This window comes from Balaenoptera acutorostrata, chromosome 4 (assembly GCF_949987535.1).
Source record: "Balaenoptera acutorostrata chromosome 4, mBalAcu1.1, whole genome shotgun sequence".
NCBI classification, from domain to species: domain Eukaryota; kingdom Metazoa; phylum Chordata; class Mammalia; order Artiodactyla; family Balaenopteridae; genus Balaenoptera; species Balaenoptera acutorostrata.
This window is the reverse complement of record NC_080067.1, coordinates 84,158,910-84,173,505: the sequence shown is the minus strand read 5'-3', so window position 1 is coordinate 84,173,505 and position 14,596 is coordinate 84,158,910. Positions and strand designations below refer to the sequence as shown.

Here is a 14,596-nt window from a genome sequence, read left to right as displayed (position 1 = left end):
TGTGTGTTCTGGCAGCTGCTAATGCTGGATCCACCCAGCCACGGGAGTACCAGTAGTCTGCTCGAATGTTCCGTAGGCACTGAGCTTACAAAGGAGATGATGGCATAAATCCTCAAAAGCCACCAGGACACTGCTCAAATTTCAGTCCCGCTTCCAAAGTTGTGCAGTTCCTGGGGATCAGCACAGATTTCAGCCTTGCCTCTGAGTGTGGACAGCCCATGGTGCTTGTGTACTCCCAGAGCTCACAGAGGCAGAGCTGTGCCCACTGCAAGCATGTTTTGGTGGGGCTGCACCCTTCCTTTCTTGCACGCACTAACAATGGGGCTTCAATGGCAGACTCGGACTCTGTCCTGCGTACCCCCAGTTGCAGCCTAGGGCACACTCCAGCCCCTTCAGGCTGAAATAGGTAATTATGTTCCATCTTTTACCCTTGATTTTAGTAATTTAAGTCTTTTATCTCTGTCTGTCTGTCTCTTTTCTGGTCAGTTTAGCTAAAGGATTGTCAATTTTCTTGATCTTTTTAGAGAATCAAATTTCAGTTTAGTTGATTTTCTGTATTTTTCTCTTTTCTATGTCATTAATTTCTGCTCAAATCTTTATTATTTCCTGCTTTCTTTTTGCTTCAGGTTCAGGTTGTGCTTTTATTCTGTGACTTAAGGTGAATGGTTAGGTTAGTGATTTCATATGTTCTTTTTTAATATAGCTGCTCGTAGGTATAAATTTCCCTCTCTGCTCTGCTTAGGCTTCATCTCAGAAGTTTTGATATGTTGTATCATACATTGTTCTACAATTGTTGAACAATGTTGTGAACATTGTTCATTGTATGAACAGTGTTGTAGCGTACATTGTTCTACAATATTTTTGGTATTTTTCTTTGACCCATTTGTTATTTAGTCAAGGGTATATATTATATATATATATGTGTGTGTGTATATATATATATATATATATATATATACACACTCACATATATATGTATAAAATTTGTTACATTAGCCTTTTTGCTTCTTATTTGTGGTTCTCTTCCTTTGTTCTCGTGGACTCAGGTTAACATTTGGTGTCATTTTCTTCCTCCAGTGTAACCTTGTTCCCATACACCTTCTTTGTGTTATTATTTTCAAATATATTATATATCCCATATTACAATTATATACATATTACTTTTTACATTGCTTCTTAAACCAGTTAAGATTGGAGAGGAAATATACAATTATACTGTCTTTTATAATTATCTACATTAATTACTTTTCCTTGTACTCTTTTTTTGTGTGGGTAGATTCGTATTACTCTCTTTCAGCCTGAAGAACTTTAGTATTTTTTTGAAAGGGAGCTCTGCTAGCAACACATTCTGTCAGTTTTTGTTATCTGGAAACATCTTTATTTCACCTCCATTTTTGAAAGATAATTTTGATGAACTTTGATTCTTGGTTGACAGGTTTGTTTTTTTTTTCCCAGTACATTAAGTATGTCATTCCACTACCTTTTAGCTTCATTGTTTTTGGTAAGAAAGTCAGCTATTAATCTTATTGGGGCTGCCTTGTATACAATGAATCATTTTCCTCTTGCTGCTTTCAATACTTTTTTTTTGCTTTTAGCATTTTTACCTTGATGTGCCTGGGAGTAGATTTCTTTGATTTTTATCCTACATGGAGTTTACTGAGGTTCTTAGATGTATAAATAATGCTTTTCAAAAAATTTAGAACATTTTCAACCAATATTTCTGTGAATGTTTTTCTCCTCCTTTCTCTCCGCTCCTTCCAGTACTCTCAAGATGCACATGTTGATGTGATTAATAGTATCCCACTTTTCTTTGAGACTGTTCACTTTTCTTCAGTTTTTCCTGCACAGTTGTGATTATCTTCTCCTTGTTTTCCATTATCAGTATCTTACATCCTCAAAATTTCTTTATTAAATAAATCCATATTAATATTTCTGAGACATTGCTTTACACATATTATTTCCCAACTTGAAAGCTTCCAATGACTCTCCCTTGTCTATTACTGCAAATCGGTTTTATAGATTGCTATTGTATGGCTGTTCTGTACCTCATCAGCCTTTTTGCACTCTTCTTCTACATTAATTTTTTAATCTGCCCAATTTGGCTTATCCATTATTCTCTCAACATACTAGGCACATTCTGCCTTCATGTCTTTTCTTATGCTCTCCTAGCCAACTTCTATCTTTTAATGCTTAATCTAGCTTCTAGGAGGTCTTCTGTGAAAATCTAGATAAGTCTTCTATTGTAAAAGGAAGCCACAGTTTTATTCTCAACTCCTACAACACTTCATGTCTATCACTTGTTTATGGTACCTCATGTTGTCATTTTCAAAAATTGTTTTATTCAGTTTAGTAAATTTTAAGCTTTTTGGTAGTCAGTTATTTCTTTGCATCCTCCCACTTAATACAGTACTCTGAACATAAGGAAAAGCAATAAATGCAGTTGTTGATAATGTTGTTTTATGCAACATGACATTTAAGCATATTTCAATTACTGACAGGCAATGAATATAATCAAAACAGAAAGGTTGGGCTTCCTTGGTGGTCCAGTGGTTGAGAGTCTGCCTGCTAATGCAGGGGACACGGGTTTGAGCCCTGGTCTGGGAGGATCCCACATGCCGCGGAGCAACTGGGCCTGTGGACCACAACTACTGAGTCTGCGTGTATGGAACCCGTGCTCCACAACAGGAGAGGCCGCGATAGTGAGAGGCCCACGCACTGCGATGAAGAGTGGCCCCCGCTCACCGCAACTAGAGAAAGCCCTCGCACAGAAACGAAAACCCAACATAGCCAAAAATAAATAAATAAATAAATAAAATTAAAAACAACAAAAAAAAGAAAGGCTTCACCCCCAAATTAATTATTAGAGTTGGAAATTGAAGTAAAACATTAATTAAACAATTATTCTTTTCTACTAAAATCAGTGCATGATAGTGATGTTTATTGATTGAAAAATAGTAGTTGGTCCCATATATATAAACAACAGCAAATATACTGTTTTGGTCAACTAATGGTTTGGCAATTATTAGAGAAGCTCTGGATAGAAAAATCATCAACTGAGAAGAATGGGTCTCTTTGCTGACTCTGTCACTTCCTTCAGTTCTCTCTATTTCCATTCATTATCAAAACTAGTAAGCACCAACCAGATGTTCCTCACCTCTAAGACCACTGTTCAGAGTGAGTCCCTGAGCCAAAGTTGTCTCTTTGTAATGATCTATATTTAATATCAGCAATTCTTTTTCATATATAATATATTTAACGTCAGCAGTTCTTTTTCACATATAATATAGATACTTTTAATCCTGTTTTACAATGTGAATGATATTGACCAATATTTTATTATTGGGTTGCTTCTGTAGTTGACATAAGATAAAAGAAAGAGAAGGCAATTTCAGAAAGCATGCCATGGAGCTGATAAGGTGTATTCTAAGCTGATAGCCCGTTAAGCAAATTGGATAAAATTGTCCTGACATCCTAGTTGGATTTGGCTTTGCCATTCTGAAGCTATTCTAAAGTTTTAACTTATATGCATGTAAACATCTCTCTACATAATAGGTTTCTGTGTCCATAAACAGCTGTGGCAATACAAGAATAAATAGGGTACTTATTAAAATAACAAACATATCTTGAAAAACAGATGAATTTTATCAAAATGAGACGTAGAATTATAAGTAAAATCATAACTAGAAAGATAAGTATGTTATAGGCAGAAGTATCTTTATTTGCATTTTCAACTCTTCTTGATCTTTCATTCAGACTCTTATGGAGTCTAAACAACATAATCCTTCCCTTATAAGAAACTATTATTTTTGTTTTATGCAAATAGAGTACATCAGTAAAAATTTTAAAAATCATGAAATATACCATCAGTGTTCATTGTCTAATGGACTTTCTTTTAAATAAATTTGATGAAAATGCAAAGATTTTCATAAGTTTTAAATGGCAAATCTTTCTGCATAAGAAAGAGATTTGCTTGTTTTATAGGTAAAATTTTCAGCCTAGTATGGATTTTCATTATACATTTCATTATGCTGATAAGTATGTATGTGTGTGTCTTCAATTCTGAAGTTGTTTATCTTGAAACTTAAATAATTAAAATAACTTTATATGATACTAGATTTATACATGGAGAATGTGAAGCAATACAAATAGCTTTATTGTTTATATAACAGTCAATTATTAGGGCTCAACAAATTGTTTATAAATTTAAGAAATATGTTAGGATGCATAGAAATGTGTTTATCTTATTATGAAAAACACATAATTATATTTAAAAAATATTCCTTTAATCAAGCTTTTAAAATTCTCATGGGTTAGTAGAATTTAAATCATATTTAATAAAATCCTTTTTCTTTCTTTAGGAAAAACTCAAAGAGAAGGAAGAAAATCTGAATCTTGCAAACCAATTCTTAAAGTAGAATACAAAACCTGTAGAAACAGGTATGCATTTTTACTTTGGGCGTTATGGGAAAGTATGTAAGAAACAGAGACAAGAAATTCAGATAACCTTTAATGTTTATATATTGTTTAAAGTTTTACATAATTATATTAACTGGCTGAATCTTCTTCATTGATAATAACAGATTTCTTATTGTTCAATTGGCAAATGTATGATGTCAATGTTATTATAAATAGCAACTCTTAATTATTTTAAAATTTATATGAATATTCAGATGAGTATTGTATACATTAATTTTAACAATGTAGGGCTTTTTGGCCATGCAATTACAAGCAGCAGTCATTCAACATTATTAAACAGCAGAAGCTATGTACCTGTTGGTATTACACATGAATTAAATACATAACCAAGTCTCTGTACTTTAGGATCTTACATTCTGAAGTTGGAAAGATTATAGTTAGTTGGGAAGGTAAACATTTATGTATATTGGCATAATACAATAGTGCTAAATTTTAAGATATAGAAAATTAAATAAAAAATAATATTTAATAGAAATTTATCTTGTATATACAGCAGCCATATCCTATGCATCAGCAATGTTCTTTATACTTACAGTAATTATTAGTGGCAATACTCTCATCTAGAATTACCATAATTACAAATCTTGCCTAGACCTTAGTTTTAAGTCTAAATTGGATAATTCTACTTTATATTACTTAAATGTTCACACTAGAATATTTTCCTGTTGTCACAGGTGCATTTAATGTTTGCTTATAGCTGCTCTTCTCAAGGTATAGTAGATAGATGGATCAATACCTCTTTAGCCCAGCCTAATGTTACTATGTATAACTAGTAAAAATGATCATGGTTTTATTACTAGTGTAACTAAAGTATTAAAACACTTAAAATTTAATCATTATGGTTGAAAATTTTTACATATATTCTTTTCCTTCTTAAAACAGTGTTTATAACTTAAACTTTGCTTGAGTCTTCAGGCTCAATGTTATTTACATCCATTGTTATACAGTGTTGCACTTCAAGGACTATTGAAGCAGTTGAGCACTTCACACTTATCAACTGTTCCTAGCAGCTTGTGGTTTCTTTTTTTTTTTCTTTTCATTTATTTATTTGTTTTTGAAAGTTTTTCTCTATCCTTCAGTTTTGGGCTATTGGGACTTCTAATTTCCATTGTGTTATCCACTAGTATCTAGCCTTTTATTTGCTTTAGACTAAGAAATTTGAAACCCTAGTTTGTAAAATGAGAATAAAGAAGTTCATGTGAAGGCGTGAGAGGTTTTTCCCTGATAAAGTACATGATCCATGGACTTTATGACATTTATTTTGTTATATATAAATGTATTTTTTATGAGGTGCTCAACAATATGTAGCTTAATTCAATTAAAACAAAATGTATCATTACTGCATAATATGCATTGTGCAATTTGTTTGGCACACTAAAATAGAAATTACTGCCTGCTTTTGAATCTGTTATGGTCTAATACCAGAAGTAAGTCCATGAACTCATGGTTTCTATACAACATGTGAGGTGCTTTTATAGAGACATGCTATGAGAGCACAGCAAAAGGACAGCTAACCCTCCCTAAAGGGAGTAGGGAGGACAACAGTGAAGAGAGAAATCACTGAAATTCTTAGGAAAGGAGATGCCTGAGATGGGATTTAAGGGATGGAAGATAGGATGGTGCCAGATGAAGGGAGAAAAGGGTAAACATGAAGAAAATGTACTTCAGAAATCAAGAATTCAAGGCAAGGCAGTTTAAAATAATGATTAAGATCATTGCGGCACTATTTACAATAGCCAGGACATGGAAGCAACCTAAATGTCCATCGACAGATGAATGGATAAAGAAGATGTGGCACATATATACAATGGACTATTACTCAGCCATAAAAAGGAACGAAATTGAGTTATTTGTAATGAGGTGGATGGACCTAGAGTCTGTCATACAGAGTGAAGTAAGTCAGAAAGAGAAAAACAAATACCATATGCTAACGCACATATATGGAATCTAAAAAATGGTACCGATGAACCTAGTGGCAGGTCAGGAATAAAGATGCAGACGTAGAGAACGGACTTGAGGACACAGCAGGGAAAGGGGAAGCTGGGACGAAGTGAGAGAGTAGCACTGACATATATACACTACCAAATGTAAAATGGAAGGCTAGTGGGAAGCTGCTGCATAGCACAGGGAGATCAGCTTGATGCTTTGTGACGACCTAGAGGGGTGGGATAGGAAGGGTGGGAGGGAAGCTCAAGAGGGAGGGGATATGGGGATATATGTATACATATAGTTGTTTCACTTTGTTGTACAGCAGAAACTAACACAACATTGTAAAGCAGTTATACTCCAATAAAGATATATATTTAAAAAAAAGATCATTGGCTTATGGAGTAAGACAGCTGTGTGACCTTGAAAATTTTAATTAACTCTTTTAAAATTTAATTTTCTCATCAACAATACCTATCTCACTGTGATGATTGTGAGGATTAAATTGAATTATGCATAAAGTTTGTAACATCATAAATTTGATGAGAGGCACATAGTGGATTTCTTAATAAAAAAAGTTATTACTGCCGTCATCAAAGCCATGTTATTTCACACTGTTAATATTTTTCAACTGATTCTAAATTGATTTGTTCTAGTAATTGGTAGCTCAACTTTGTATAGAAGTAATTCTTCAGATTTCTAATGTGAAATAATTATGTATTACTAATCATAATTACTATCATCCCACTTACTATGCACTGTAGTACATTGTGTCAATTTGTTGTGATTACAACTGTATTAGAAAAGCCTCTTCTAGAAACAGTGGATCCACAGCTCAGAACAAAAGGAGACTACAAAAACAGAGGGGCACTGAAGTTGAGTCCTGAAAGGTGTTGCCACAGCAAAATGGGCCATAGTCTGGAGGTGGAAATAGATAGCTATATTTCCGTTCCATCTAGTATACAGCAAATATTTTGTGAAGTCAAAAATTGGGATAGCTGTAGCAGGAGCAGGAACTTTAAGAAGAGCCTTACCATATATGCTGCAGCCTTACCTATGCTGCATAGGTAACAGATGTAAAGGGTATGTTTTCTGTTTAATTTTATCTTAAACTAGCCATTCACAAACTTGCTTTACATTTCTAGGGATAAACAACCATTCTGCTCAGGAATCATTGGTCCCCAGTCATCAATTTGCTTACTGAGACTCCAATCACAATGGCCTCAAGGCTTAATAATTTTATCCTTTAAAAAAAAAAAAAGGAATAATGATCTCTTTACTTGCTATCACTAGCATTATCAGGTTCTCTGTAGTTAATAAAAATTACCTTCTGCTAGTTTTTTAATCCCTTCCTGTTGTGGTCACCTACAGATAAGACTTCATGGGTAGTTAAGTTCTCCAAGCTTTAGTATACCCATCTATAAAGTGGGAATAATAGTAGTAGTTCTCTCATTGGGAGGATTAAATACAATAATGCATGTAAAGTTCTTCACACAATACCTGGCACATCATAATACTCAACAAATGTTATTTTAACATGCATTACATTATGTTACACAATTTATTATTTAATCCTGTTGCTTTCATTGAGACAAAAATGCTCAGTGCTTTTTATTATATTTTATCTATTTTGCAAATTATACAATAAAGTAGACTTTTTTCTTTTGGTGTACAGTTCTGTGGATTTGTAACACATGTATAGATTCCTGAAATTGACACCACAATAAGAATACAGAAAATTTCCATATCCACTAAATTCTCTCATACTGTCCCCTTACAGTCACACCTTTCCCCACACCTAACCCCTGGCAACCAGTGGTCTGTACTCTGTCACTATAGTTTTGCCTTTTTGAGATGTCATATAAGTGTAATTACATATTATGTAACCTTTGATCCTAGCTTCTTTTCCTCAACATAATGCCTTTGAGATTTATCTAAGTTGTTATCAATAATATTTAATTGTTATTAATGTTTTCTTTATGTATGAAGACATTATCAATTATATGGTTATTTCTTAATCCATCTGATAAATCTCTCAAGACACACTTGTATTAATTAGTAAAGGAGGCAGTTTCATGTGGTATAGCATTTACCAAATTGTATCCCTTTAATCGCTAATTGTATTCATGGAAAAAAAGGAATCTGTAATCAAATAAATTTGAGAAATATGAAAAGTTCTGGGTTATTTAAATAAACTGGATTCTTTACTATACAATTTTTCAGAATATTTAATATATGGCATGAATTATAAAATTTCAGAAGGGAGATATATATACTTTGCAAGTGTTTGTCAAATTATTTATTTATTTATCTACTTATTTATTTATTTTTGTAGAACACCTATTAAGGTGTATTCCACAGTTTGAGAACTATTAGACTAGAAATGAAAAACACTCACTAGCTGCTTGACCCTGAACAAGTTATTTAACCTGCATTAAGCCCAGACTCCTTATCTATGAAATTGAGCTAATAGTACTTTTCTCATCAGGATTGAGGATTACGAGATTGTGAGGATTACGTAAAACTTCTTTATATATACACAGAGCACAATATATGCCACATGGTAAACATTCAGTAAAGTGTAACTATTTATTACTTCAGGCAGTATAGACCACAATTTAGGAGAATAGGCTTTGAAGGCTGATAGATCTCAGTTTTCTTTTGGGTTTTTCTGCTTAATTGTTATTTAACCTCATTAATAAAATGAGAACAATACTTCTGAGGATTTAATGTGATAATTAAATGTCTAATGCAATTATCCATGACTGGTTCCCTGAGCATTTTCCTGAGGAAATAGCTTTTTATTCAATCACTCAGTAATTTACAGAAAAGTGCATATATATCAACAGTTACTTCAGACCCAGGGTTTTGTGATGCAAAGTCATAATAAGAGCAGAAAACATTGTGCCTCCTTTGAATACTAGAAAAGACATTTTCCAATGTGCTTACAAATGAGGGAGAGTAAATTGCTTCTTATCCTATGTTTAGATTAGTACTAGGAGATGAGAGTAAATTCACCCACTTTTACATGGGAAAAATAGATATTTATGCCCTTTATTAATATTTGGAGCAGATAGTTAAGCTCAATATTTATGAAAAGATATTATGTTCTCCAAGTCATGAACTTTGTTGCAAAACAAAGCAGCAGAGATGCAAAAGCCCATACTCATTTCATTAAAAATGATTTTTAAGTCTGGAGATGTCTTCTAAATAATCTAAGTACTATGTATTTCATAGAAAAAACAAACTTGCTTCTTAAAACCACCATTAGTAGGTTGGTGCTAATTAATATGTCTAATTACTGGGGCAAAACTAATTCTTTTTTAGCTTACAACTCAAATATTTATGTGAAAATATTAAGACAGAACTTTAAATAAAAATTAGTGAAGGCATTTTATATGTAGGTTTTGATGGGAACTTTTTAAAAAGGTTTTTTGTTGTTATTACGTAGCCAGCATAAGATTAGCAAATGTCCCTTTGATAATGTTTGGTACTATGTACGATACAAAATGGAAAAGAAAAGGAAATCTTATGGAGTGAGTTCTAGAAACAAGTAGATTCTTCAGTTTAGTAGATGGATAGAAGTGAATTATTTAGAGAAACATATGTTCTCAAGGAATTTGGTACAATAAAAGTGTTTAGTTCCTTTAAAAAATTTTTGGAGAATATTTTCAGTTTGGTCTTATTGAAAAATACTTCATATCAACACACATTTTCTTTTATATACATATACTAGAGATACAGATATTTGAGAAAAGAAAAATGAAAAATTTTGAAGATATTTCGTAACTTTCTGACAGCTATGATATTTTATGGTCATTTCAACCCCACTCTATTATCTAACTGTAACTTGCAGTTAACAGAAATGAAAAAATTTGTTCAAAGTTAGTTTTACAAGCTAAATAGAACTGGCTGACCCTAGGTAAAGTTGAGAAGAAGGTCACATTTACTTTTCGTGAATCATTTTCCCCTTACATATTAGTTTTCTCCATCTGTTTGTCATAACCCTTTCCCACAGAAACTCTATTATGTAGACTTTTCATGTTACCTTCTACCATTCTGGGCTTGCCACTGTCACATTTCATTTCATGTTGAAATTTGCCTGTATTTCTTAGTGAGTTGGGGTCCCACATGCCTACTGGTTAATATGATAAAGTAACATAGCCTAATATTTTTTTTTTTTTTAATTTTATAGCTACTTTATTTATTTATTTATTTTTATTTTTGGCTGTGTTGGGTCTTCGGTTCGTGCGAGGGCTCTCTCCGGTTACGGCAAGTGGGGGCCACTCTTCATCGCGGTGCGGGGACCGCTCTTCATCGCGGTGCGCGGGCCCTTCACTATCGCGGCCCCTCCCGCTGCAGGGCACAGGCTCCAGACGCGCAGGCTCAGCAGCTGTGGCTCACGGGCCCAGCCGCTCCGCGGCATGTGGGATCCTCCCAGACCAGGGCTCGAACCCGCGTCCCCCGCATTAGCAGGCAGATTCTCAACCACTGCGCCACCAGGGAAGCCCCTAGCCTAATATTTTAATAGTAGTAATTTAGAGTTTGGTAACCAACTAATATATGTGAAGATGTTCTGTTGAGTCAGTGAGCATCTTCCCCTCTCACCAACCTCACTGCTTTTCCCCCATCTCACCTCAACATCTTTAGATTGATTCATTAGTAATTTTAATGGTGAGAATATACATCCAGAAAAAAGAGAATGGTAGAATAGTAAACTGTTGGGTGAGATATTTGGGGCTAGGAAAGGCTTTTGCTCTCTGTCAAATTATTGTATATAATCCCTACTAAGCCCATTCCTTTTTGCCTCAATACTGTGAGGTTGTGTCATCTTAAAGAACTCAGTCTCATTAACTTTTTTTCCTCTGTAGTGAACCATTCATAATATTTTCTGGTGGACTGTCCTATGACAAAGCTTGCAGAAGACCAAGTTTAACCATCATGCATGGAAAAGCAATTACAGTGCTTGAAATGGATCATCCTATTGTTGAATTTCTAACTTTATGTGAAACACCCTATCCAAATGGTAAGTAACTAAAATGAAACTATTAATGTTGAAAAATCATTTTTGAAATGATAAGTTCCTAACAAAATTAAGCTTAAATATTTTTAGTTTTAGCAGCTGAATCTACTGTGATGCAACACTGTGAGCTACAGGTGCTGGAGCAGGTTCTGCAGCTGTACCTACTTGAGAAAATGGAAGTAAGACAGATGTAGTGCAACAGTGCTGGAGTTTCAGGTTCTAATATCAGGTAAGTGCTTTAAACTTTGATAAGGATGGTGGAAGCTGAGCTGGGAGGGTCCGATCAGGGTCCGGGGTGAAATCACTTGGAGAAACTGAGGTCTCCTAATAGCCTTTCCTAGGCCAGCTCCACCCATCCCAATCCTGTGCCAATCAAAGTTAAAGCACTTACCTGATATCAGTGATCTGTAACTCTGGTGGTGCTGCATCTGTTTCACATCTGGCTTTGCTTCAGATGCAACTGCAGCACCTGTAATTACTCTAGGATTGCTGATGTGTGGTTAGTGATTTATTCCAATTTTGAAAATAATTAGAAGAGCCTTTGGGAGGAGAGGTGCTTATGTATTTTTATCATCCCAAATATAAAGACTTTTTATAAACATAAAAAACCAGTCTAAACTTATATGCAAACTGTATAATGGAATCTAATGATGAAATATTTTAATAATGAAATCTAAAATTTGAGAAGGGTGAAATATAAAAAGGGAAATATGAGTTTATGATTAAAAAAGATAGTATGTGTATATATATTACTACATTTTCAAGAGGGAACATAGATGTAGGGAAAGGAACATTGTACTTGGAGACAGAGTATTTGGGCTTATGATTTAGCTCTGTCACTTACTAGCTATGTGACCTTGGACAAGTCACTTCATATTTATGAGTTTGATTTATCATTTGAAGAAAGAATATAATATTGATCCCACATGATTACTGGAAGGCCAAAGGGAATATATCTTGTAAACTATAAAGATAAATAGTTATTAGTTTTATTATAAATGTATTAATTTGTTTTAAATTATTGAGTTTCATATTTAAAAACAGAAATAAAGTGATATAAAATAACAATCAATGTGGCACTTTATTCCCAGAGTTGCCAGGGGCAGACAAATTACCTGTGTTGTAAATTAACCAACAAATATTTATTGGATGCTTCTATGGCCTCAGTATGACAAGAACTTGTTGAGAATATGGATGAAGTATGAAACTGATCTCTGATGTCAAATCAGAAAATCTGGCCACATGAGGAAGATAATGATGACTTAAGTTTAAAAAATATAACCGCCTTAATTAAGCGCTGAGTTATACGAATCAGAGTTTAAATAATGTACCAATTTATAGTCTACTCAGGTAGTCGATGACTGAAATATTCATGCAAAGCTTCATGGAAAAAGTAGGATTTAGATAGGGCTTGAAGAATGACTTGGGCCTTGAAAATAATATTGAGTAAAGGTTTTAGAAATTGTGAGGTTTTGCTAGAGTGAGATCAATTCAGAGAAAAAGTTGAAAGCCTTTTGTAGGTATTTGGAAATAGGGAACTACAGAGGAATTTTGAGGAAATATTAAGTGAAAGAAAGCAGTGTTTTAGTGTGGGGGTTTGAAGAGAGAGACCCTGAAATCTAAAACTTCAGATTCCAACCGGGAGGCTTTTGTGATAATGTACGTTAAAATGGTCAAGATCTGAAACAGAGTGCTGCTTGTAGGAATGGAAGATGAAAACCCATTGAATTTGGTCAACAACTGGATTAGGGAGTGATATGAGAGATGAGTCAAAGACAACATTTTAGGAATAGTGGTTTCATATGCAGTAATAACAGTTCTTGGAAAGAGAGAAAAATAAGTTTGAGTCAGTAGAGTTGTTTAGACAGCAGAAAAAGAGAGGGAAAAGGTCTTTAATATTTATTTTTGAGTCATCAGAATATAGATGCTCTTTGGAGTTGTGAGAATGAATGATAAAGGAACAAAGAAAGAACAGAGGACCAAAAGCTGAGCTTAGGAAAATGCCTTCTACTAAAGAGCCTCAAGAAAGAAGGTGTGCATACCAGTAATAGAAACTGAAAATGTGTGGTTGCAAGGATCAAACCCTATAGGTATATGTGTATATACATTTCTGCACATCACTAGAGATGTTAGGACAGTTTCTAATAATGTTAAACAAATTATAAATGTACTGTAACCAAGTCTAATCACTTCCAAGCCACATATATTACTTTGCTTTTCTGAGAAGTTGTAATGAGGATGGAACTTTTTACTTACTAGAAGCTGGGAGAAATAGTTTAACTTTACTCAGTAAGATTTAAGTGTATTTTATTAACTATTTCTGATTAAAACAATAGTACATGAAAATGCCAGAAAAGAACCCTACAATACACAACAGTATATAGTGAAAACTTTTTCACTGCCCTTCCAGAGGCAACCACTATTACTAAGTTTCTTATGTATTCTCCCCCAAATAATGTATGCATATATACAGTATCTTTTTTATACAAATGACAGCATACTCTATATGTTGTTCTGTATCACACTTTTTTCACTTAACAGTATACAGTATTTTGATTATGATTCCGTATTAGTAAATATGGAACTTTACTCTCCTTTATAGCCACATAATGATAAGTGTTATGCATATGTTAAACAAAATATACTTATTAACAGTTTTTAATATTGCTGAATCATTTGTGACATCTGACAATTCAGCCTATTTCTCAAAGAACACAAATGCCTAATCCTCTTATCTCAGGGGGCATTGCCCAGAGTAACTAACCAACTATACTCCGAATTTGTCAGTTTTGCATCTATATTTAATTGTATCTGGTCTTCTACAAGTGTCATAAATAATGCATTTCTCTTCAGAGAAGTAGTATTTATGATAGAGCTTTTCCATCTTGTTGGGGGCTAGGGTTAAAAGGCTGAGCCTGCTCAAAAACAACCAATCTAATAAAAAAAGTAATACAGTTGGCATCTATTGAGTACTTACTATAGGCCAGCCTTTGCATCAAACATCTTTATATACATCTAATCTTTATTAACAGTCTAAGGTAGTATTATTTTGCCATTTCAATGGGTAGAGAAATTGAAAATCAAAGAAGTTAACTAATTTGCCTAGGATCAAACTGTTAATAAATAATAGACACAAATTGAACCTAACACTGACTCCAAAGGAAATCTTTT

The 14,596-nt window shown here is 33.7% G+C and overlaps 1 protein-coding gene across 10 annotated transcripts in view; it reads left to right on the top strand.

The window, feature by feature from the left end:
- Positions 1-14,596, top strand: part of STXBP5L (syntaxin binding protein 5L) — a 384,033-nt gene that overhangs the window by 200,078 nt on the left and 169,359 nt on the right. For all 10 annotated transcript variants that reach the window (XM_057545862.1, XM_057545860.1, XM_057545863.1 and 7 more), the window contains exons 10-11: positions 4,359-4,437; positions 11,274-11,428. In XM_057545862.1, coding sequence (XP_057401845.1) covers positions 4,359-4,437; positions 11,274-11,428 — 234 coding nt within the window. The remainder of the gene's footprint in view (positions 1-4,358; positions 4,438-11,273; positions 11,429-14,596) is intronic.